General features: G+C 37.6%; 1 protein-coding gene across 3 annotated transcripts in view; it reads right to left on the bottom strand.

Annotated features, from left to right (window-relative positions):
• Positions 1 to 4,653: 4,653 nt before the first annotated feature.
• Positions 4,654 to 27,099, bottom strand: part of FAM193A (family with sequence similarity 193 member A) — a 225,216-nt gene continuing 202,770 nt past the window's right edge. Inside the window, exons 19-20 of one of the 3 annotated variants that reach the window (XM_027836376.1) lie at positions 13,041 to 13,122; positions 4,654 to 5,621 (exon numbers count right to left, since the gene is read on the bottom strand). In XM_027836376.1, coding sequence (XP_027692177.1) covers positions 5,528 to 5,621; positions 13,041 to 13,122 — 176 coding nt within the window. In that variant the 3' untranslated portion in view covers positions 4,654 to 5,527. The remainder of the gene's footprint in view (positions 5,622 to 13,040; positions 13,123 to 27,099) is intronic. The other 2 variants (XM_027836378.1, XM_027836377.1) reach the window with 2 other exon arrangements.

Below are 27,099 nucleotides of genomic sequence, written 5' to 3'. Positions count from 1 at the left end.
TTGAGAAAGAGCTACAGCCTGAGGAGTCCTGTTCCTTGAATCTAGTCCTGGTCCTGCCGCTCCTTCATAGACAGTCTTGTGCAAGTTACTTTCCCTTTCCAAGCCTCAGTTTCTTTCATCAAATTGAACAAAAATCCCAATGGGTTTAAGCCCTACATGACCAAGATAATCACAATCATGCGTTTGCCTCAGTTTCTTTCTCTGTAAATGAGGATACTCCCCTATTTTACAAATTTAAACACCTGATTTTTCTATAGAGCTTTAAAGCTGGTGAAGTATTTATACGACCACTTATGATGCCTGCAGCAATACTGTGTGGTAAATGCTCTTAAAACACTGTAGAAATGAGTAATTATTAGATGGCTCCCATGGTCTTTTTAAATGGAAGTTGAACTGGGTCTCTGGAGCCCATGTGGTCTGATGAAGCTAAGAAAGTCCACTGGGATCCTGGATAGGCCCAAGGCAGAGATGAAGGAGATGAGAAATGAAGAGGACAAACAGAGCCAGAGGACAGTAGAGGCCAGAGAGAAAAAATAAGAGAAACAAGAGGGACAAGTAGTTTAGCAGAAGCAGGCAGATCATTGTCAGGATAGAACCTATACAATATAACCTTGTATGTTCTTGAGGGCCTATGAAGGGGCCTACCTGACAAATAAATCATCCCATATAGATTCCAGGAATTTTACTTCAGGGGTCACATGGCTATTGTCAGGGCCAGCACTACCTACAAAATCAATGTTCCTTCCACTAATTGAAGGATCTTCCTATTTGACAATTAACAGTGCCCCACTCTCTCTGCTCCCAGATAGTCTTGCCTTTATATCAAATTTCACTCTACAGTGAAGTATTATAGTGAGATTCCAGTGGAATCGAATATTTCAAGATCACTAAGCAGTCAATTCATTCACCCCTTATGAAGAGCTGCCTGGCTGTGGTACCAATTCGCCCATGTGCAAGTTCCCTTTTTGAGCCTGTTTCTTCACCTGCAAAATCAATTGGAATAAAAGTCATTTTGAGCTTTAACCTTCAATACTTGTGGTTCTAAGCACATTTTTGGTTCTGGCATTCTGAGACACCCATACATGAGGGGAGATGTCTTTAAAAAACAAAACACTTTAAATTTGTTCCCTTCATGAAATGTGTCAATACAAATCCTTCCTTTTCAATGGTAATGCATTATGAGAAATAGTACTTCTTTCCATTTCCTACATTTGAGAGTTGGATTGAAGAGACAAAATTGACATACTCAATTTCTTGATTAAAAGCTCAAGGTAGAAAGTTTTGAAGGCAGTTTGTATCAACAAAAGAGTACACCCAAGGAAACACAAGCTGGTCCTGAGAAAATCCTTAAGTATGTAACTATTCAAGGCAGGGTGGAACATGATGGGGCATCCATTCCAGATCTAGAGAGGAAACAAATTGCATATTCTGTAGCTTGTTTTTCTCTGAACCAAGTCACTGGCCACACAAGTTAATACCATATGAAGACCACTGGGCTAGGAAACAGTAGAGAGGCATCGTAATGTAGCAGAAAGAATTTGAAGTCAGCTCTGAGTTCAGTTATCACTGAATCTGCTACTTACCTTTGTGACCCTGGGTACTCTGAGTTTGTTTCCTCACCTGTGCAACTGTTTAAGAATATGTCCTCCGATTTCCTTACAAGGATTCTGAGGAAACTGGCTGGGATCACAGAATTAGAGCCGGAAGGGACCTGAGAGGTCATGCAGTCCAACCCTTTAGGATCTTCAGTGGGCCCACTGAGATAGGTTACCTCCCACTTAATATGTGTTCAAGAAATCCTCTCCTGTTGCCTGATAAGAGTTGAGAAATTTTGGATATTGACATAGTGTCAATTTGCCCTACTTACAAAATCAAATTAGTACTCCAAGTCCCTCCAACTGCAGAGACTACAGATGTGTGGCTCACAGCACCATCTACTGCTGTAATTAAGAATGACTTAAATTTTAGTAAAAATCAAAAAAAATAGGCTTCAGAGCTACAAAGGCTATATTTTTTTAAAAAATCAAGATATGTATGTATATATGTATGTGTGTATGGTGTATACACACACATATGGGGAAATTAAGGTTCAAGGAAGGAAAAATAATTAGCCCCAAGTCAAATAAAATGTAGGGCTAGGAATCAAGCTCAGGTCCTTGGATCCTAAATCTTGTGTTCTTTCTACTACATCATTAAAGTATGGAAAACTTTTGATTTTTCTTTTGACTTATTTTAGAATCCTAAGAGGACCAAGTGTCTTAGGGGACTTGGGAGGCACAAGGTCTCACACAGGTATCAAATGTGTTAAAGGTTAGGAGGAGGAATCACTTCGTCTCGTTTATAAAATGGAGGTATCGGATTCTGATCTTTCAGTTGCTTTCCAGACAGATTGGTGCTATTCCACAACTCTCATTTTCCTATTAACTAAGTTTATAGTTTCGTGATTCCCAAGGATGCCAAAGGTCTTGACAGTTTAAAAAAACCTAATTATTTACTTTAAAACCTTACTCACAGAACTGCAAATGAGTTGTAGTCTATTTTACACAGGATAAAGCTTAAGGAAAGGCAGGTTGATATACTGGAAAGAATGATGGATATGACCCCAAATGCAATATTCTCTTCAGGACACCAGCCTGGGTTTAAATCTGGCCCTGAAGCTGTGACCTTCTCTTTTCTGGTTTGAAAGGCATAAAATTTAGTATCTCTTTAGAATTCAAAGCCGAAGTCATTTGCCTTAATATTATCCCTATGTTATTAGGAGAAGGCAAATGTAACCCCAGTTTAAAGATGAATACATGAAAGAATACAGTTTAAGTGACTCATCCTAGATGACACAGCACCAGTATCAGCTATGAGATTAGAACCTGGCTCACTCACCCCCTGGTGTTACCCACTTTGGTGAAAGAATCTAGATATGAATAGGTGAAAATGCTCACTAGATTAAGAATCCTGTTGAAGAGTGTATATTGAACGCTGTATTTCTTTGAATTGGAAATGAAATGAAGATTAAATCTGTTTACCTCAAATGAGATCACATAAGTTGTCATTTTAAATAGTAAGATTATGCAAAAAAGTAAAAAAACTTCCAAGTCCTGTGGCTTCTATTTTTTCTATTGGAGATAGTTTGAGACTATTCTTTGCACTGGGAGCAACTAATCTGTTGGGTGTTTTTTGTTTGTTTTGGTAATGTTATTGCACAGTTTTGTAAGGCCTATTCTTACCAATTCTTGTAGAAGTAGGTCACCAAAATTCAGTCTTCTGTCAGCAGTCAAATTAGGTAAGGAGATTTTATCCCTTTCCATAGGTATGTTTAAAATGTTTAAATTTTTATATTTATAGCACTGGTCTTGGGGCCAGAAGAGATAGGTTTGAAGCCTGGTTCTTCCACTTTCAAGTCTGACTGAGTGATCTGAGACAAGATACCATACCTATGTGGGCCTGTTTTCTTATCTGTAAAATGGTTTTGGACTAAATGATCTCTGGGATTCCTTCTAGCTGTAAGTTTTGTAGAAAGTACCTTGGACTTGGAATCAAGAGACCTGGGTTTTTAACCCATTTATACTAAGTCACTTTCCCCTTTCTGGGCCTCAGTTTGTTCATTTGTAAAATGGTGAGAATGTAATCTACCTCACAGGCATGAAGTATTTTGTTATCCTTAAAGCAATAATAATCTTTATTTTTTCACCTTGGTCCTGCAACCTATCACTGAAAACTCAAATAAGAAGCTCTTAAAAGAAAAAGTTGCCCTTCTTGAAGAACTGTTTTAAAGTTTGAGAGTTGGTTGTCAAGGTAACTTTCTGTCCCATAAGCAGAATATTTGATGAAATAGTTTATCAAATGGAGCTGTATTTTTCCCTTGGTGAAACATATCTCCTAAATCTCAAATTTATACTACTGATACAGCTACAGGTTGATGATTTTTCTTTTTTAACCATCATAATACCCAAAGACAGTTTACCAATTCCTAGGGGGCTGTGATCTGATGCAGTGTGGGGAGCACTGACCCCAACACAAGAACAGATCTTTGAAGTATTAATATGTTATCACTAGTGCACTGGGCAGTCAAAAGCAACTTGTAATAGTCTAAGTACACCACCACTCTGATGAGAGAGGGGCAGCTGGCCAAAACGGCTGAATCAAGACATTTCTTATAAACAATACATTTCTTGCTTTACTCTATCATGCAGACATTTTCACAGAACCTTAACAATTTAAAGGGACCTTACAGGTCAACTAATCCAACCCTTCCACATTTAACCTAAGTGGGCATTCTATCTTTGCTTAAAGACCACGAGTGCGGAGGAACCTATCGCCTCGAAGAGGAAAACGATTCCACCTTTGGATACTTGATTGCTATGAAGTCTTTCCTTCCATTAAGCCAAACTCTTTATATTTAAGCTCCTTATATTTTGTACTCAATATCCCTAGTTCTGCCATTTGGGGCCAAGTAGAACACATCTAAGCTCTCTTCTGTGGCAGCCCTTTTGGAGATGGAAGGGGCCTTCGAGATTTACTGAGTCTAACTCTCTCATTAGATGAGGAAACTTAAGGCCCAGAAAGGAGAGATTTGCCTAAAGTCACATAGGTAGCAACAGAACTAGGATTCAAATCAAGATCCTCTGAAGCCAATTCTACATGCCCCCTTCTCCATCCCAACAACCCCAGCAGAACAAGACAAGACACAAGTCTTCTGCCATACTAATGTATTCCATCTTTCAAAAAGAAAGACATGATTTTAATATTACTTAACAATATGTTAAAAAAGTAGCCAGTCAGGCTTCAGTGTTAATACAATTATACACTCTATAACAGATTTGATAGTGTGAGTATTGTTCTTTTTTCCTTTTTTTTTCTTTTTCTTTTTTTTTTTTAAACTTTCTTGTTCTGCAAGTATTCTTACACAAGCTGGCTACAAGTCAGGGGGAAAAATCAAACACAAATAGCGTAACTTGTACACTCTTAAACAGTAGATTGTGAAAGAGAACTCAAGAAATGCTTGTCCCGTACGAGCCTCCTTTCCATGAAGTCGTGGTGGGAATAATTCCGGAGCAGATGAAAGCAGCGCCGATGATGAGAGGTCCAATCCTTTATCATGGATCAGGACGATGAGAAAACAGAGCTAGATGCGGGCGAGTGTGGCAGGCGCCACTGCAAATGATGCAAACGAGTGTCCTGGCCTCCACCCAAGCCTGGGAAGCAGGTGATAAGTCTCTGAGGCCAAGGCTATCAGGAGGAATTGGAAAAAAGCTATTGTTCCAACTCCCACAGCGTACAGCTACAATCAAATAAACCTCACTCACAGACTACAAGCACACAAGCTAACAAATTCAGGTAGAAAGTGGCGATTTCTCAGGCCGCAAGAATTCTCAGGCCAAGGGGTTCAGTGCAGACCCCCACGGCACTGGGGACAAGGCAAGGCAGCGCTGGCTCAGACCCAAGAAAAACTCTCAGCACTGGCGGCAGGAGGGCAGGGCAGGGCAGGGCAGGGCAAGTCTCCTGCAGGGCTTCCTCCTGAGGCTGTCTCCATTCAGTGGGCAGCAAAGGTGGTTTTTTTCAAACTAAAATTGGACCAGTTGATGGAAAGTCTCTGCCTTGTCTGTCTTGCAGAATCCAAGCAGAACCTATAAAAATACAAAGCAAAAGAAAAAAAAAAAGAAGGGAAACAAAAAGAACAACATTCTCAGCCCCAAACAGTATTATTACATAAGTAAGCAGTTTCCCTGAAGGTTTTTATAAGCTATACAGACTCACTGTGTAACTTTGGCAAAGTTACTTCCCCCCTTCCTGTAGCCCTGTTTCCTCATTAGTTAAATGAGTTATATTAAAAATAGCCTACATTTCTGTAGCACTTTAAAGTTTACAAAGTGTTCTCCTCAAAACAATTCTATGAAGTAGATGGTCTAGAAATTATCACCCGCCCCCCATATTAGAGATGAGGAAAATGAGGCACAGAAATGCAGTGACTTGCCCAAAGTTCAAAGTTAAGTGTCAGGGCAGGGATTAGAATCCAGGTCACCTGACTCCATGTCCAAAGGCCCTTTTCATTGTACTATTCATGTGTACCTCTACTAGACAGACCTATCAGTAAAGTCCCTTTCATTTTTAAGGTTCTCTGATACGTCATTTTGCCCATTACTCCTAATTATCAAATCACTGACACTGTAGGTCATACCGAAAATGGCAAAAAACCCAATTTAATTCTGCTCAAACAGAATGTTAGCCAGAGTTTTAATGGCAATTGGTTGAAGTCAACGATTTAGTGCCTGTTATGTACTTATCACTGGTCCTTCATACTAATCAAATACTTAGTGTAATGGACATTTTGGGTTACAACGCACAAAAAACTCAAAGAAAAAAAATTTACATACAAATAGCATCAGATATACAGAAACATGTTCAAGTACCCCCTCAATATATGGAAAGGCTACATTCCAGACAACCTGACTGTAAAGTGAAGTTCTCTATATGTAATGATGTTTTGCACTCAGAACTGGAAATGCTGCCTTCTCTCCACTGCCTCCTGCAGCCAGACTTTGGTTCTTGTCACGGAGTGAATATGACAGAGATGACCTATGAAATCCTCAATTATGGACTCTATAGCATTTCCATTTTTCAGGGAAAACCCCGTATTACTATGTGCATAATACCTTTTGCTTACTCTACTCTCTTTTTCAAGAACAGGTAAGGACATTCGTTAGCTTCCTCTCTTAGAATGCAAATAACCAAAGCAACCTCTTATATTGGGAAAAGGCAAATATTTCACAGAGGGAACTAACTGTAAACAGTGGTTTACCAAATATGGTACACAGACCATTGATTGCTCATGAGGTTTTTCTGGGTAGTCTGCAAAACATATACTTTGTGTAGAAGAGTCACTAACTTCCTTTCTCTGAGACTTAATTCCTTCATCTGTAAAATGGAAATAAAAATTTATACTGCCTACCTTCAGAGGTAATGGATGTGAAGTAAAAACTAAAGTACCGTAGAAATGTGAGCTCTGAGTATTTTTCCTCTCTGTAAGTCCTACTTTGAGACCTCACCATAGTGCTGAGATGACACTGGGTTCTCAAGGGTGTGTCACCACAGCATCAGCTCTGAAGGACAAGCCTACTTATGTATACAGAGGTGTATCAGTAGTAAACTGGCCACTAGGTGGCAAATTCTTTGGAAACAGCAACTCATGAAACCAAGAAAAATATAAAACGGCCCTCAGTTTTGTGTGGTCCCTTCCACTTCTGCAGTGATGGAGGAAGATGGTGAAGGGGCACAGGACAGATGAAGAAAATGTTGTAAAATGTGGTTAAGATTTAATAAACAAAAGAGGCCAAAAGTTTGTGGATTACATAAAAGCCTCCCACTTATACTCAAAGTATTCATATGATGACTACTTTGTTCACAAACCGAATTAAGAGGCACTGGATAGGGCAAGTACTAAATAAAGGAAAAAACTATAACTTAAATAGATGTGGGAGGTGTCTTCCCTCTGTAATTATTTCAACACTAACCCACCCCCCATCAACTGTTTGCTTAAAATAATTAAGAAAGACATCTGATACAGATGTATACTGGGGAATCATTTCTGAAGCAGCTATGTATAGTCAGACACACTGATTTGTTAAGAGTCAATATAAAAGATCAATACCGAACTAGACGAATAAAAAAGGAAGATACAGCATGTAGTTAAAACAACTCTAACCTGACCTGCTTAAATAAGTTAACAGATGCTGAAAAATGGATGAGAATATCAATGGGCTAACACTGAATCCTAAGGAAGCTTAAGTAACTTTTGAACAATCATTATAATAAGGAAAACAAAACAGCCTAGAAAGTACCTCTGCTAGCCAACCATCTCTTTGGCAGATGGAGACATGTGTCAAACAAAGGCAATAATCAGTTGAAGAAATAAGGGGACAGCTAGGTGGCGCAGTGGATAGAGCACCGGCCCTGAAGTCTGGCCTCAGACCAAACATTTGACACTTAACAGCTTGTGTGACCGTGGGCAAGTCGCTTTAACCCCAATTGCCTTTAAAAAAACAAAAAAGAAAGAAAGAAAGACATTTATAAAATCTTACAGAGGAGGATGGTGGATGATTATTAACAGTATTATTTCATAAAACAGAAGCAGTGGAAGGAAAAATAAGGCTACAGAAAGCTTGGCCAGATCATTCTAAAAGCATGTAAGGAAGACACTTGATTAAGCACAAGCAAAAACTGGAAAAGACCTGTCAATATTTCTATAACAAACTATTTTCTCTAGCAGGGGGGCTTTTGGACTCTAACACTGCATTTCCCAATGTGCTTGGATAAACAAGTAGAATGGGCACAAAAGAAAACAAAGGAAGAATAGTTGGATCAAACCAAGTATATACAGAAGAGTTCATGGTAGAGGTTACAATTTTGAGAGCACTGAGGGATCAGTTCTTCTCAAGATATTTGGAACAGGAGAGGAAAATAAAAGCTTGGGGAAAATCTTGCATGTTTTTATTTATTACTTAAAAAAAAAAGGAAATAAAAAAATATCAAAAATACCTGATTTATATGCCTATTTCCCCCATCTTCACAAAAATCTTTTTTTTTTTTTCAGCCTTTTGGTAAGCCAATCAGGGGTAAGTGACTTGCCCAAGGTCACACAGCTAGTAAGTGTCAAGCGTCTGAGGCCAGATTTGAACTTGGGACCTTCCTGACCCCAAGGCCAGAGCTCTATTCACTGTGCCACCTAGCTGCCCCTCACAAAAATCTTTTTAAAAAAACCACTGAACTTAATTATCAACAGATTTTAATACACAAAAGACAAAAAAAGAGGACTACACACGAAACTGTAAACCTACTACGTACATAAATTTAACAAGGTAATAATTGTTTTGACAAACTCTTTAAGAGAATTTATATATACCAAGGGCATCTTTATCACATTTCTATAGCATGAAAGGTACAGAATACAAAATCCCATGTTATTTGTTGACTATAAAATAGCACTTGATTCCATAGAGCAAAATGACACTTCAGTTTAAGGTTTTTCCTCAAAAATGGATTCTCCCTTGCATAAGTCAAAATCAAACAATATTCCTTAAACAATGCAGCAACAGAAATAAATGCCTTGAACAGTGCTCTGATTATTATCAAAGCAAGGCATTTTTCCAGTCATCTAGGTTCCCAATTTAAGAATCCATTTCAAATCTTGTCTCCCTTACTCTTCTTTATGTAAAAGTTGCTCTATCTTGTCAATTTTATCTCCACAACACGTCTAACATCACTCCTTATTTCTCCACACACATGACCATCACTCAGTTGTAAGCTCTTATTTCCTCTTGCCTGAACTATTACAATAACCTCTTAATTGGTCTCACATTGCCTCAAGTCTTTTCTCTCTCTAATTTTTGTTCCACACAACTGTGAAATTGATATTCCTAATGCACGGATGTGACCATGTCACTCTTCTATTCAAGAAGCCCCAGTGCCTCCGTCTTGCCACTAAAATGCATTTAAGTGAATGTTTGGCATTTAAAACCCTTCACAAAATGGTGCTAGCCCATCTTACCCTTCACGTATGCTTATGTTCTAGCCAAAATATCCTCTTTGCTATTACTTCTATGCCTTTGTCAATGCTTTGTCCCCTGACTAGACAGACCTCTTCACCTGTTCCTCTTTACAATCCCTAGCTTCTCTCAGGGAATTCAATTTAAGTGCCAATTCTTACATGACCTCTCCTTTCAGACTCCCAGTTGTTAGTGACATCCACTAAATTACTCCGTATATAATTTGTACTTACTTATTGCTGTACATTACTGCCCTCCCCCAAAAAGGATACAAAAGCAGGGCAATTTCAATCATCTTTGCATCCACAACACTAAGCACAAAGTCTGATACCTAGTAGGTGCTTAATAGATTTTGTTGAATGAATGCATTAAACAGGGCGACATGCTCAACAAATAAGTTGTCCATTGTAATGAAAAATGTCCAGACTGGAGCCCAAATATCCATATGTGAATTTGCATGAGTCATTTCCACTTGTTGGTCTGTTTTCCCATTTATAAAGTGATGGGCCTACACTACTGTAATAACTTTCTGGTTGGTTTCCCTGACTCAAGTCTCTTCCCACTCCAGTCCATCCTCCACTGAACTGTCAAATTAATCTTTCTCAAGTGTAGGTCTGACCAAGTTACTCCCTCCATTCAATAAATTCCAGTGGCCCCCCATTCACTTCTAAGATCAAACATAAAATCCTCTGTCTGGCTTTTAAAGCTCTGCATAACCTGGCCCCTTTCCTACCTTTCCAGTCTTCTTACACTTTACTCCTTGTCATGTGTTCTGTGATCCTGTGATAGAGACCTCCTTGATGTTCTTTGCACAGGAAATGCCATCTCCCCACGCCAAGAATTTTCACTGAGTATCCCTCATGCTTGAAACTCTCTCTCTCCTTATCTCTGCCTCCTGATGTCTTGGTATTCCTTTAAGTCTCAGAAAAATCCCTGTCTTCTACAAGAAACTTTTCCCAATGTTCCTTAGACTGTCTCTATCTTGTTTGCATACAGTTGTTTTCATGTCATCTCCACCATTACATTAAGGAGTGTCTTTCACCTTTCTTCATATCGCTAGCACTTAGCACAGTGCCCAGCACATGGTAGTCACTTGAATGCTAGCTGCTTGAGTAAATAATGTTCAGGGTCCTTTCTTCCTCTAAAATCTTACAGTTCTATAAATAAGAACTAATCCAGGAGGTAGTAGGAACTCAAGTATTTATGATCTGGCCCAGCAGAGTGAAGTTGATTCAAAACTCAGAATGGCTTCAATAGGGCCTTAAAAATGCTAAGACTTAGCTTAGCATGAAAAAACTGAAAGCAAAGAGCTTATATTGGAATATAGTTATTCTGAGGGCTACTGAAAGAAAATGCCTTAAACAATCATCTATTTATTTGTTTATTTTTGCAGAGGCTAAGGTCAATCTGAAGAATTAACTTCATAAAGTCATTCAGTATCTGTATATAAAGACTATTACAATTCACCACTGACAACTGGACCATTGTAAACTACAGCACAACATCAATATTTCATGCTTTAGAGGAAAGGATTACTGACTGACTTGATGGAAAGATGTCAATATTTTCCCTTGTGAACCAAATGGAATAGATAGGCTAGTTTCTCTCACACAATGGATGTTTTCTATAGGCTCAATATTTGATTATGAAATATAAACTTGCTGGTATGAAAGCATGGGCTGGTGTTAAGAGCCTTGGACTTGGTGTCAGAAGAGCAGAGTCCAACTTACTAATTATATGGATTTGAGCTAATAATTTCATTTCTTTGATATTGTTTCTTCATTTGAAACCTAGGAATAATAATATTGTCCTCCTAAGCAACCTCAAAGGAATTATGAGGATCAAATAAGATAATTTATATAAAATACTTTACAAACTGAAAAATGCCATAGAGATACATATTGCTATTATTTCAATCACTATTACGGTCAACAAATCTTATTTGATAAAACATCTACCATTAAGAATTTGTTAATGTTTACCAAAATTACAAAATAAAATGGAAAGAGCACTGGATTTGGAATCAAAGGGCCTGAGTTTGAATTCTGTTTCTGCTACTTACTTGTATGATCTTGGTCAAGATACCTCCCCTTTTATGGCTCCATTTACAAAATGAAGGTGTTGGAATAGGTGGTTTCTAAAGTCTCTCTCCTGAAGTTCCAAATCATACTATTTCTCAAGATATGAAAGTCTAAAGCATTGGGTCAGTGAATTCCCAGTTAACCCTGGCACATTTATTTACAGATGAAATCAGTCAGTTGGTATATTAAGTATTTTAAAAGTGAAAGAAAAAAAAAGCTGTGGTTTAGTATTTGCTTCATTTCCAGAATTCAAAATGTTCTGCCTAAAAGTAAGAGTTTACTTTCATCTGAGTCTTTAAAACATGAAACTGACTGCTTCTCTTATCTCTTTACTGGTGTAATATGCAACAACGAGTGATGAATACCTATTTCTTAAGCGGGGAGGGGTAAACTCATATCACCACAGGGATAAGTGATTTGCTAAGGTCTGTAAAGTTCATATCAGTCATTAGCATTTCCAACCTCTGAGTATCCATTAGTAGTGAAATACTAGTAACTTCAGAGGCTTCTTCTAAGATACCACTGAAGCTCTACTTCATACAATTTGAAACTATGTAACCAAGCAAGGTAGAGGAGCGGCAAAATTCCATAAATCGAAGACTACCACAAACTCAGTGCCTAGAGCTACTCTTCTTTCATTTGACACTAAGGAAGTAATTTTTAAGTGGCACATTTTAATGTCTGGCTTCTTGTCACTGACATATATTACTCAGAAACATTTCTGAATGGGAAAAGGCTGTAGCCTACTCTGTGCAATGCACTGACATACAAACTGAGAGGAATACAAATTGTGTATTATCTCTACACAATAATCTCAACAAAAACTGTTCCATACTAGTTGTAAAGGACAGCTTTTACTTCTGAGATTTATATGGTTTTCCTTATGTCTGGAGCCAGACTAGATCACTGGTCCTTTGAAAGAGGCATCAGTAGATGTATTTGGAGGCACAGTTTATCCTCAATTTAGGACAAGGATAGAAAAGGTGAAACAAACATGGCTTGTTTCACCAAAGCCAGACTTTTCACAAATGGAGTTAAGAAAGGATGGTCAAAAATCAGAATTTTCCCCCAAATTCAGAATACTTTCACTGGTCCCCCTAAACAGTGGTCACAAAGCTCATACAGCTTATTCCATAGAAGCCTTTAATCAGGAGCTACAGTCCTAGCTCCATAACATCATTTTATACATAATTCTAACAAGAAACTAGTAGCCAAGGTCTCTTCATGTATGTAGCAAAAGGCTCTACAAACCTCAACAGCTCATGAAAACACTACTTTATTACTGAATGGCAATATATTGAAAAGCAGGAAACTTCTAAGAATTTCTGCTGGTGGAAAGGGCAGTGGGAATGACAAAGAAAAATGACAGGAGAATAGTGAACAAGTAACCACCACTCTGTCAGACACAAATTGTAACACTTACCTTTTAAAATACTCCACTTCCCTCTCGGTCTCATCCATATCCACACTGTCTAGATCAATATCTTTGGGCAGAAATACATCATCTACAAAATCAAAGAGAAGAGGGCAAATTAACAAAAGCTGGTTATATCACTAAAAAATAAACCAGAACAAATTTTAACTCCAGGAACTGGCTGCAACAATTTTATAGGTTCATCTTTTTAAAAATTTTTAAAAAAAATTATAACATGCAAACATATAAAACATTAAAACACGTCATAATATTATAACCTCACAGGCAAATTATTTTTAAATTTTCAAAACTAGGTAAAAAGAAAGTAGATTTATCTTTTTTCAACTATTATAAAATATGTGGGCTCAGGTGTTTTGCCACCTTTATGTCTTTGTTCATATCTTTACCTATGCCTGGAATGCTTTTTACCCACTTCTACCTGAAGACATCCCACCCAACCTTTCAAATGCCACCTATTTCACAAAAGCCAGAGGCTCTTAGAAGGCAATATTCTTTTTCCCCTCAGATGCAGATTTCTGCATCTCTTTTTGTCCATATAATTTTTGGGTAATTATTTGTGTCCGTGTCTTATTTCGTCTACTAGACTCTAAGAACCACGAGGGAAGGGCCTGTATCTCATTCATCTTTACATTTTCTTTCCCTCCTTGTTAGTCTTAAGTATTATGTGATGTCATAATGGGTACTTATTACATATTTGTTGATTCTCACTGTTGATTTCATGTACCCTTATTTCCTTGTTCAAACAATATTAAACCAAAGACAAACAAAATGTGCTAAGTTTTTACAAACAAAACAAAACTCTACTAAATTAAATTTGTTTATTGAGACTAAGATTTCCTAAAGGAATAATGATGATTATAAAATGGTGATAGAAGCAGAAAGGACAGTTTTAATAGGGAATAAAATTGTGGTAAGTTCATATAAGCTGTACTTTTTGCAGTACGGTCAAAAGGGCTGGTAGAATAACATTACAGTTATAAAAAGGGATGCACTACAACTAGATGTGGAGTCTATGGAGTTAAATTTTAGAAATAACAGTTGCAATAAGATGGCTATTTTCTTACAAAACTTTTCAGTGAATTCAGGTGAAAAGTTGTTTTTGTTTTTTCATAAAAATATTCCTAAGATTGCACTTCAAGGTGGCTAGCATAAAGCCTGTCATGTAAAAGCTCAATGTTTGTTTACTGACTGACTTCAAGTAGCATTTGACAAGATTATCAACATGAAAATCAGTTATCATTTGATTAAAACGAGTCCTCCATTAAAAATAAATTAGAAGACTAGAGGAAGGAAGGCCTTCGACAGGTTGGGTAGATTCTCTATGGAGGATTTATAGAAGGGCATGAGCAAGAATCACACAGAATGAGAAAGTATGTATTCTATACTGGTGGAGGTAATGCCCAATACCAAGGAGATACATTATTGAAGCATTTAAATATAAGAAAAACAGAGATTAAAATGCCATGCCTTTTAACAGTGATAACTAAAAAAAATCTAATTCTAACACAACTTATATATCAATAACAAACGCTATCAATTCAATACAAGTCAGTATTTGAGTACTTACTATAAGCAGAGCCTCATACAAAGTGCTGTGGGGGAGACAAGAGAAGTGTCTCATATTTTACTGATCATCTGTGAAGTAGGATAATACATACTAAGGCTTTTTTTCTTAACCTTAAATTGAAAGCTGTCTATGCTAGTAGACTTGCCTAATTTCTGCTGTATAAAAACATAGACAGATAAGAAATTAATTCTAATTTTGCAGTTATTACTACAGGCTTTAGATTACAGTGAGATTTAGATTAGATGTGAAGAAGAATATAACCATAAGTATAATAAAATACTTTAGGAATATCAAATTATGTTAGAAGACTAATACTTCAATACTTCAATAAACTCTGCTTTCACTGGAGAGTACACTGCCTTCCACCTGGGTAGATCACAACTCTTCTACATCTGAGTTGACTTGTCTTCATAAGTTGCTATGGCTGAAGAAAACCATCACTTCTCTGATGATGAGCCTTTTGCATTTTTCTAGGTTGGTTTTCTGCAACCAGACATACTGTTCCCAGTTAGGCTAATGTTCAAAGTCTCTCCAAGATTGGTAAGACTTGCTAGAGTTTATACTCTCCTATATTTTTAGCTTTTGAAAACCTAGGATTACCTCCATAACATAAAGAGCTATTTTTAATGGAGGAGTAAAACACACAACTCTTTTAAATTATTTGTGACTAAGTGTTTTGCATATTACACATTCACAGTCTATATGCAAAAACATATTCATTTATGAATTTTAAAAAAGAATATGACTTAAAAAAAAACCCAAACGCAACCTACTCACTCTAGAAATGGCAAGTTAAGAAAGAATCATTACAGTCTAGAATAAAGGAGAACAGCAACAGTAGATAATTAGGAGTCAACAGTTGTGAATGTACTCTTTTTCTTATTTCCGCATCTCCTTACCCATAACTCTGGTACTTTCCTCCTAGCCTCAGACCCTCTTTCCTTTCTCCTAGGCTTTTGGAAATGGGTGAAAGGGTTCTGTTGTGTGAAGAATTAGTTGAGGGTTGGGATAGCTTTGGGGAAAAGATAGTTTCATATAAACAGCAGCTGCTGAAAGCCACTTTTTGTGAATGTCAGATGTAGACTAATATTCCCCTTACCCTCACCTCTGCTTGAAAGACTAACATCCAAGATTAGAATCAAAACCATAGGCAACATTCACATGAACTCAGCCAACAATGTGTTGACAATAAACAACGAATAACTGCATGAATGAAGTATTTATTAAGTGCTTACTATGTGCACAGCACATATGACAGAAATAAAAGGAAAGTAAGACCATCCCTGCTCTCAAGGAACTCACATTCTAATGAGCGAAAACACACTGGCTTAAGTTAAACAGATTTAAGAAAAAGGAGAGGTTTATGATGGCAATTCAGCAGCAGATCATCATTGCCATCAGAAGCCACAGAAGGGCTATCCTTAAAAAAGGCTGATCAATGTAGATTATGCAAAGAAATGATAGAAATTAACAACATGTTATTACAGGCTATAAAAGCTTAGTGGCTATTAAATGCCAACAACATGCCCTGATGATTAGAATTATACATTAGAAGGCTGCTATCTTTCATGGACAGACAAACAACAAATCCTGGTACTACAAATGCAGATGTTAAAGTATCTTGGAGAACCTAACCAGTAGTTTAAGAACCGAATATATAGAATAATAATATATATAGAATAGCCATTAGCAAAAACCAAAGTGTTGCCTGCAATCATCTGGACATAACATTGATCCACCAAAACTGAAGGAAAATGTTTCCCATAGATGGCATGCCAAATATGCAATCTCCAAGCTACACAGAATGAAAAGCTTTCAAAATTGAGAAATTTAGCAGAGGAATTCAAAATCATGTTTGAACAGGATGAGATATATATCAATCCTTGTTGTCCTACTATTGACATTGTAACAAAGATGCTTTCAGTAAGCCTATAGAAGGATGAACTTACATCTAATAGTTTTATTCACTACAGAAAGCAATTATTTTATTCACCTGTGCAACAGTTCAGAGAACACTAAATATAAAATAAGAATAGCAGGATAGTAACTTGTCCCAAGGCCATGTCTATCTGAACTCCTCTGAAAAATTTGAGAACAAGATCATAATTAACAATTAATGATAACAAAAATGGACTCTAACGGCTTGCAAAGTTCCTTACATGCATTGTCTTACACAGCTTCATAACCATTCTATGATGCAGATACTGCATTTTACAAATAAGGAAATTAGAAAGCATTAGGATGAATGAGGGAGCATAGTGTTGTGGGGGAAACTGGATTTGGAGCCAGAGATTTCAATTCTATTCTACATGACCTAGGGAACCTCAGGCAAGCCACCACATCCCTTGAACTAACTTTCTTCCTCTATTAAAAAAAGGGGAGAGGGGGAAGGGATATGATTTTATAATATCTAAGTCCCCCTGCAGCTACATGATCCTGGGATGAATCCTATGAGCATCTAGCACAATACCCTGCTCATTATGCATTTAATAATCATTTGCTGAATAAAATTATAAAATTAAGTCATCTTAGAGAAGCCACCTATAAAAGCCTGAACTTCAACACATTATGTCTGGCTGCATATACAATATTCTACTCTATAGTTCCCTAACGCTACAATGGCAGGAAGTACATTTTCCTTAGCTTTTTTTAAGGGGCAAGGTTAGTCATTATAATTTTAGAGAAAACTTTAATTTATAAGGAATATTTAGAAGAAGTACTTAAACGAGGCTCAAATTCAATTTTTGTTGTTATTATTGTTCAGTCTTTCAGTCATGTCCAACTCTGTATGACTCTGTGAACTTTGTCCATGGGGGGTTTCTTGGCAAAGATATCGGAGTGGTTTGCCATTTCCTTCCCCAGTTCATTATACAGATGAGGAAACTGAGGCAAACAAGGTTAGGTGATTTGCCTAGGGTCACATAGCCAGTAAGTATCTAAGGGCGGATTTGAACTCAGGTCTTCCTGACTCCAGGATCAGCAATCTATCCACTATGCCACCGAGCTGCTCTTCCGATTCAATAACCATTTGCAACTGGAGTTCAGTTCACAACAAATCTGAATATGAGAATGGGGTTAAGGGACACTCTCTCTTTAAAATATAAAGGGACTGGGGTAGATAAATCTTACTGCTCATAATATGAATGTCCCAATACATATACATGGAAACATAAACATAATTTCCAATGTTCCCCTTTGCTCAATTAGCTAAAAAGTAAACAAGATCATAAAATTTTCCTCAAGAAGCTAGGATAAACATATAGTATTATGGTCTTAGGTAAGGTGTTACAGTATTTGAGAATAACTGGAAGCTGAAAAATAGGCAAAGAAAATAGTCGATAAATATTTACTAAACACTTATGCTTTGGCCAGGCCGTATGCGAATCACTGGGGATACAAAGAAAGGCAAAAGATAGTTGTCCTCAAGGAGCTCACAATCTAATAAAGGAAGCAATAAACAAATATGTACAAACAAGCTATATACAGAATAGGAAATAGCATAAGGAAGACAGTAGAATTAACAGGGATTAAGAAAAACTTCCTGTAGAAGATAGGATTTAAGCTGGGATTTGAAGAAAATCAGGGAAGCTTGGAGGTGAAGATGAGGAGGAATAGCATCCAGGTATAGGGGACAGTGAGCGAAAATGGCTGGAGTCGAGAGATGGAGTACATTTATGTAATGGTCAGGGGTCCACTGTCACTAGATTGAAGAATGCCTAGCAAGGAATAAGGTGTAAGAAGACTGGAAAGGCAGGGGGGACTAGTTTATGAAGGGCTTTGAATGTCAAACAGAGAACTGTGTATTTGATTATAGAGGTGATAGGGAGCTACTAAAGTTTATGGAGTATCGTGGTGTTGTGGTCGGACCTGTGGTTTAGGAAAGTTACTCTGGTAGCTGAGGATTGATGGGAATGGAGAGAGACTTCAGGAAGGCTGACCTCTGAGCAGTCTATTGCAGTAGTACATGTGTGAGGTGATGAGGCCTTGCACCAGAGTAGTGATGGTCACAGAGGAGAAAAGGGAGTGTATTCAAGTGGTTTTACAAAGATGAAGCCAGCAGGTGTTGGCAACAGACAGGATATAGGGGTTAAGAGATAGTGAGGAGTTGAGGAGGGCACCTATGTTATGAACCTGGGGACTGGAAGGATGGTGCTGCTTTCTACAGGGACTGGAAACTGGGGGTGAAGGAGGGCTGGCTTAGGAGAAAGATGACAAGTTCAGTTTTGTTCACAATGAATCTAAGGTGTTCACTGGACATAAAATTTGATATGTGTGAAAGGCAGTTGGAAATGTAAGACTGAAGGTCAGTAGAGAGGTTAGGGCTAGATAGGTAGATTTGACAATCATCCCCAGATAGATGATAATTAAATCCACGATGGCTGATGAGATCACCGAGCAAAAGACAGAGCCCTGTGGAATACCCATGGTTAGCGTGGATGATCCAGATGAGGATCTGACAAAGGGGCCTGAGAAGGAGCAGTCAGATCATTGGTAGGAAGAGAACCAGGAGAGTGATATCCTGAAAAACTAGGGAGAAGATAGCATTAAGGTGAAAAGGATGATTGACAGTGTTAAAGGCTGCAGAGAGAGTAAGAATGAGGATTGAGAAAAGGCTATTACATTTGATAATTGGGAGATCATGGCTAACTTTGGAGACAGCAGCTTCTGCCAAATGATGAGGATAGAAACTGGATTGTGATGAGTTAAAAAGTGAGTTAAGACGAGAGGAAATGGAGGTACTTATGGTAGATGGCCTTTTCAGGGAGTTTTGCTACAAAGGGCAGAAGAGATATAAGACAATAGTGGGGATGGAAGGATCAAGTGTGAGTTTGCTGAGTTTGGATGAGTCATGAGCATGTTTGAAGCAGTAGGGAATGAGTCAGTAGACAAGGAGAGATTGAAAATGAGAGGGGGAAATCTGATGGAGGAGATAAGATGGAACAGAATCACTTCAACAAGTAGAGGAGTTGGCCTTGGTAAGGAATAAGGTCATGTCATCATGTGAAACAAGATGAAAGAGGAAGATAATGGCAGAAGGCACCTGAGCGACAGGAGATGGGGATCCATGGAATGCTTCAGAAGACCTGCTGTGGAGAAGAGGACAGTGAGTTGATATGGAGATGCAGTTGGACTACACAGCAGCAGTGAGGGCCCAGTTGAGGTTGCATAGCATACATCTGAAGTGGAGAAACAGAGAGGTTGCAGGATTTTCTCTACCTTCATTTGGCAGCAGGCGTAGCAGGTATGCAGAGTGAAGGCAGTTAATGGTGGCTGTGATCCAAGGTTGAGGCTTGGCAGGGTGCAATAAGCAAAGGGAGCTAGAGACTCACAGAGAAGACGGAAGTGTAGAGGTGAACTGGTTCACTACGGTGTCAAGATGGGGGAAGAGAGAAGAGTGTGGTAAGTGCAGGGGTGATGGCCTGATAACAGAATCAAGGGATCAAGGGACTAGAGGTCACAGTGTGGATGAAAAGTAGGCTCTGATAAGGGGAGCAGAGGGAAGGAGGAACACCAACAGACTATGGTCAGATAAGGGGTTTTCAGAGTTACTGAATGTGGAAGTAGTGCATTTGTGGGCAATGGCAAGATCAAGGGTATGACTATACCCACAAAGGTGTGCAGCTGAGGTAGGGTGGTGTAGTGGGTCATGGGATGTGAATAGGCTGAGGAACTGAAAGTTTAGGGTATTTGAAGCGGTGTCAATATGTATGCTGAAGTCTCTTAGTATGAGGGCAGGAGTTGGGGAGGAAAGAAATACTGTGAGTTGGGTCCTCAGCGCACTGAGGAAGGAAGGGGAGGGGAAAGGGAGTTATCTTGGAAGTTTGCAGATAACAGCTGTCCAGATTTTGACAGAACTAGTACAGCTCTTACCTAAACTAGGAACCTCCACACAATCACCAACAAATGGGCATCCAGTTTCTGTCTGAACTTCTCCAATGGCAGGAAGCATACTACATCACGAAACAGCAGAACTCCCTTGATGGACAGTGGATTGATAAGGAATTCTCCCTTTACTCGGAACAAAAGCCTGTGTAATCTTTCTGTAGGGTTATCACTGATTAAGATTCAGTTTCACTAAGCTTTAACACAAACTGCTCTATAAATACTAAGACTACTGGTTGACAACAAAAATGCATCACATACATTATCTTACTTGAGTTTTCCTATAACTTTGTGACATGAGTACTATAAATATTACTTCCATTTTAGGAATAAGGAAACTTGGGCTCAGAGTTAAATTACTTGCCATGGTCACAGAGATACTAAATGCCAGAGGGAAGATTTGAAGGTTTCTGACTTCAATTCTAGTACTCTATTACTATAATATACTACCTCCCCCCCTCCTTTTTAAAATAAAAAGTTAAAACTTCAAACATTTAAAAAAACAACAACATCTAAGTCTTGGGGGAATCAATATCAGCAAATGTTGAGGTAGTAAGTAAAGCTGGAGAAAACCACTACAAAAATCTACTACGAGGTAAAAGGTGTATTTCAGACTAATGCAAGCAATTCTATTAGATGGCTATTGAAATTGTCTAAAGATTCTCTTTTTGATCAGAAGAGTGACATCATCAGATCTGTGCTTTAGAAAAATCAATTTAGAAACTATTATTGAAAATAGATGGAAAAAGACAAAGACTGAGAGATCATATCTAAGCAAAAAGTGATAAATGAAGTCTTTTGGCAGTCACATAAAGTCTATAGACCCCCTTCTTAAAATAATTTTTAAAGGTACAGGATAAAATAAGCAGGATTTCAAAGGAAAACAATTATATAGAAATTTATAAAATAAATATATATGTATATACACACATATATAGAAATTTATAAAATAAATAAATATATATGAACATACACACATGTGTATGTCTATTTTCAAGGACCTCAGCTTAAGAAGGTTATAAGCTTAAGAAGGTTATAAGATATATAGTATCTACTATGTAACAGGTACTGTGCCAACTCCTTTACAAATATTATCTTATTTAATCCTTGCAATCAACCTATGAGTTAGGTGCTATTATTAACTCCATTTTACAGTTGAGGAAACTGAGTCAGACAGAAATTAAGTGACTTGCTCAGGGTCACACAACTAGTACATAAGGCTAGATTTGAATTCAGTTCTTCCAGCCTGTGGGCCCAGTGCTCCATCCATTGTGCCACCTCCTTTGCCCAGGAGGGTCAATAAACCTTGCAATGATTTAGAGTAAAAACCTACTATGTGTCCACTGGACAGGCTGAAAGTGATTTTTCACTCCTCAGATTTGCTTAGAATATTTTTTCCCCTTAACATATCCTACTTTGTAACATAGTTATCTATGTACATATATAACCTCTTTGTTCTCAGTTATCTTATGTATACAATAGAATTGCCTTAGACTAGAACTCTGGAACTAGACTCTAAGGTCCTTTCCAGACCTAAATCTATATTCCTAAATCCTAAAAGGTTTTCATATGCTGCATTATGCTTGCAGCAACTGCAATTAAAGCTAAATTAAAGCAATAAATCAACAAATGTTTATTTAACACTGACTATGTAGCAGAACTCAGTGAGGTGCAGGGGACAGATATAAAGACTAAAAATAAAAGTGAGACAGTAAATGTGCTCAAGGCACTTAGATTCCACTAGGGCAGGCATGCATACCTGGGATTCATGGATACCCCAGAGAGTTGGTAGATAGATTTTAGGCAGTTTAGAACTTGGTTGGGAAAAAAAAAATCTTTATTTCACTAACCTTTCAATTATGGATTTCAAAAAAGAAACATTATTATGAGAAGGGGTCCATAGGTTTTACCAGACTGCCAAAGGGATGCAATAACACACAAAAAGTTAAGAATCCTTGTACTAGGGGGTATTTACAGAGAAATACTATAGGATATATGTAAAATAAATACACAGTTTGGGGAAGGGCTTGTGCACTAACAACTGGTGGATCAGGAAAGCCTTTTGAAGGAGGAGGCATTAAAACAGTCTTGAAGGAAGTCAGGAGTTCCAAGTGGAAGAGGTAAGGAGGGAAAATATTCTCTGTAAGGGTACAGAAACAGGAGGGAAGAGCAAATAGATCAGTTTTGATGAAGAAAGTGATATGTTAACTGGCCTGAAAAGACTGGTTGGAGTCAGATTATGATGTGCTTTAAATGCCAAATAGAGGAATGTGCATTTGGTCCTAGAGGCAATAAGAAATCACTGAGGCCTTTTGAACAGGTAAGTGATATGGTCAGATAAGCGCTTTAAAAAAATAAATAATTTAGCAGCTGTGTGGAGGAGGGACTGAAGAAGGGAAAGACTGGATTCAGGGAGATAAATCAGGAGGCTATTGAAACAGTTCAAGTAAGAAGTGATAAATGCTTTGGACTAAGATGACTGTGGTATTGGTAGAGAGGAAGAGGCTAATGGGAAATGTTGAGAAGGTGCAATCAAGAAGAAAAAATAGTCACTGTTGGATCATTTTGCAACTCTAACATTCCATCTGTGGATGACATATGTTCTTTGCTTCCACCTACTTTTGGATACCTCACTATTTATGTGCATCTCTACAAGGCAGAGAAGGGAGACAGAAAATCTAAAGCAAATCAGGTTTGTGGGGATGAGATAGAAACAGACTTGTGACTTTACCAGCATAGGAAAATTGTATCTATCTATCTAGAGGAAAATCTTCTACCAATGCTGATTGACATTTGCTCTGAATCCTATAGCCTTAGAAGAGTGCCCTAAGCACACTGAGAGGTTAAATGACTTGTCTAGGGTCACACAGTAAGTATATGTCAGAGGTAGAAGTTGAAACCAGGTCTTCCTGACTCTTAAGTTGGCGCTTTACTATGCCATGCTGCATTTTAGTGAGGTTGATGGTTCAAAACTATAAGCTATACTTAAATCTGGGGAATCAATGTGTATCCTATTTATAGGAGCCTAGGAGTCCATTATTAGGAACAATCAAGAATCAATAATAATAATAAAAGTCTTTTATATTTTTTCTTTTCTTCTTCATTTCTATGTTTTCACTCAGGTCAGTAACCTCATCACCTAACTTCCAGCCTACAACAACAGCCTTTTAAATGAGTTATTTTTTCCTTAGTTTGTTATTCTTTCTCCACAATCCATTGTTTCATGAGACAACTATGACAAATTCAAATATCAAATATACCTATTTCATTATGTAATTCAAAAGCTTTGAGTAACTTCCCTCTGTCTACAAAGTAAAGTCCAAATGCTTAGCTTTGGTGTTCAAAGTCTTCTATAACCTAGTTCCTTTATACCGAACTCCATTGAAGAGATTAAAATTTTTTTTCCCTGAAAAATAATCATTTTCCTGAAAAAGTGGAATGAATATAATTCTGCACTAATCAGATACAGATGAACCTGGATGACTCAGTGTATGACCATCTTAAGGAAGATATGAATACCTTCCTACTTAAGTTATGGTTCTTAAAACATCTTATAGGTATTAGAAGTATCATTTCAGCCTGTGCCCAACCCTCTCAGATTTAATTCTTTATTGCCATGTAAATACTTAGAGAATAGCTCAACAACAAAAATAATTCTATTTTCTTTAAGTTCTATTTTATACTACAGACCACTGGATTATGTATCTTAAAGACAAATTACTATCTAGCTGATGTTACATAGCAATAAAATAAATCAAGATTCTTGCAGAGAATATGAGAACCCCACCTATTGAAGGGAAAATGAAAAAACATTATGATAATAGGATAAGAGCAAAAGATTAGTTAAATCAAAACGGAGACTGCTCTACCTTGGAGTTTAAAGACCCAAATTCAAATCTTGGTTTTAGTTGTGTGACACTGGACTATTTCCCCTACTGGAGCATCAGTTTCCTCATTTGTAAAATGAAGACAATCATAACTGCGTTATCTATCTCAAAGGGTAGTGGTGAGAAAAGTGTTCTGTAAACCTTAAAAGTAGTAAATTTGAGTTATTAGTACTTAGTAGTTAGCACTGCCCAAGTTAGACTTTAGTACTGGGTTGAGAGTATAAGAAACACACTGTCAGCTGCAGGCCATTAGGGTACAATATTCAGCTTTGGGAATGAAAAATGACATGATTGCTGCCTTCAATCAATCAACCAACAAGAATTTATAAAGTATTTATCGGGTATCAGGCACCGTACCTAGTACTGGGAATATAAAGAGAAAGTAAAAGGAGGCCTAACTTGCAAAGGGCTTGCATTCCAATGGAGGAGCCAACCAGTATGTAAAGATAAGTTATATTCGAAGTTCCTTCAAGGAATTTAAGTATAATATGAGGAATATAACACATAAACAGATTATTATAAGTCAAGGTAAAATGTAGTAGGAACAAAAAAAGACATCACTTTGAAATGGGTGTGGGGAAGTATGGAAAGCTGTGGGAGGTGATGCATGGATCAGAGAAAATTTCTAGAAGAAGATAGCATCTGAGATAGGACTGGAAGAAGAAGATATCACTAAAGAGAAAAGAGATGGGATGTGTTTTAAGCATGGAATATGTTCTAAGCTTGATGGCCTGCATGAAGGCAGAGGCGTAGAAAAGGCAAGACAAGATGACAGAAAAACAAGCAGTCCAGTTTGACTGGAAAATAGTGAATGAATGAAAAAACACTTATTAAGTGCTTACTATATACACAGAACTGTGGATAATAAAGGAGGCAAAGATTCAATTAGGGGAATGATCAAATCAGCCAATTTTCATCACACAGAGAATTTATAGCACTCATGTCATTTTAAACATGAAATTTTAGCTGGGGCTGAGTGTTGTGTGGCATCTGTGGGTGCAGATACACATTACAGAAGAGAGCTGCAGCTCTTACAGTAATTCAACTCAAATGATCAAAATAGCATGGGCACACCATTTTCATCTTGTTTTTTCCTCAGGATTCTGTTAACAATTGACTGAATGCAGAATAATAACATCTGAGGAAGTTACTGTGACATGCTGGTGTGAACTGAGTGCTGGATATGAAACCAGCCAGACCCAAGTATGAGTAGCTCTGGGTTTAAACTTACCTGGTTTACCTTGGGTAAACTTAAAAAATCCAGTCCTGGGACAAATCTAGAGATTATGAATATTAAGAATGAAATTTCCTCAGGAGAAAAAAAGGAGCAGAAAACAAGAGAAGCATCTAAAAACCTAAAATGTTAGTAAATTTCTGACAAGAAACCACACCATCAATATTTAATTCCCTAAGAGCTTATGCTATATAGAGCATAAAGCTGTGCTCTATTAAGGATTTTTTATACAATGAACAGAATTGACAGTCTCTGAGGAAAGATTCTCAAAATGCTTACAGTTTAAGCTGACAAATTTAAATGTTTCAGTTGTCAGAGATAGTGGCAAAATTTTTTCCCCACTAATTTATATTTACAGTGTTTCAAGGTTTACAAAACATTTTCTTCACAACAACCCTGTGAGGTGGGCAATGCAGTATCACCATTTTATAGATTAGGAAATACACACAGAGGAAGAAAATGACTTGCCCAAGGTCACACAGCTGTAGGTTTTGTGGCTGGGCTTTGAATACTCTAAATATTGCATTCTTTCCATTCAGGGGTGGGGAACCTGCGGCCTTGAGGGCACATGTGCCCCTTCAAGGTCCTCAAGTGCGGCCCTTTGAAGTTTGGGTTCAGTTAAAGGGCCGCATTTGAGGACCGAGGGAGGCTACATGTGGCCTTGAGGCTGCAGGTTCCCTACCCTGCGGTAGATCATGCCTCTCCCATCAAAGGCACCTATCTATTCACTTATCAAAAAGTGGAACAAAGTTTTCCCTGAATTTTCCCATTTCCTCAGCCCTCACATCTCTTAAAAACAACAACAAACCCCAAAAAACAACTCTCCCAAACATGCACATCTTATGAACAAATCAAGTCATACATATAAGACTTTTTATGTCTCTAAGCAAAATGACTTTGCCTCTGTGCTAGAATCAATGTAAATTATTATACATGTTATCTAATTCCTAGGATTTTATACTTAATTTCTTTCTTGATTTTTCATAGGTGTTCCGGATATCTTTAGCTATGGAGAATCCACCAATCTGTAATTTTTATACTTTTTGTTGTCAAGTATTAATTAGAAAAACATGTCATATTTCTTAGCCTGTTTGCTTCTCTTCCAGATAGCTATAGGTGGTTTAACCTCTTCTATTTCTGCTGCCACAGATGAGTAAGTTTCCTATTCACCTATTTAATTAGTATCTTCATAGGAGACAGAAAAAACCTGAAAGTGGTAGAATACATATTTCTATTTGTTTGGCTTAGGTCTTTAATCCTTAGCTTATTTCATCCTTCAGGCCACAAACTTATTATCCTGTACCTTTCTTTTGTCATGCAATCTCAGAAACCTCCATGCTCCTAAGTATTAGTGAAATGTGAAGAGGATGTTGTAATGTGTGGTAAGAGTTCTCAAAAATTACAGTTGTTTTTAGTGCTACTTCTCACTGGATTAACTATCTAGGCAAAGTGACAATTACCAAATCAAGAAGAGTT

This window comes from Vombatus ursinus, unplaced genomic scaffold, assembly GCF_900497805.2.
Source record: "Vombatus ursinus unplaced genomic scaffold, bare-nosed wombat genome assembly UNPS02014818.1, whole genome shotgun sequence".
In the NCBI taxonomy this organism is placed as follows: domain Eukaryota; kingdom Metazoa; phylum Chordata; class Mammalia; order Diprotodontia; family Vombatidae; genus Vombatus; species Vombatus ursinus.
This window is presented reverse-complemented; position numbering and strand designations above follow the sequence as displayed.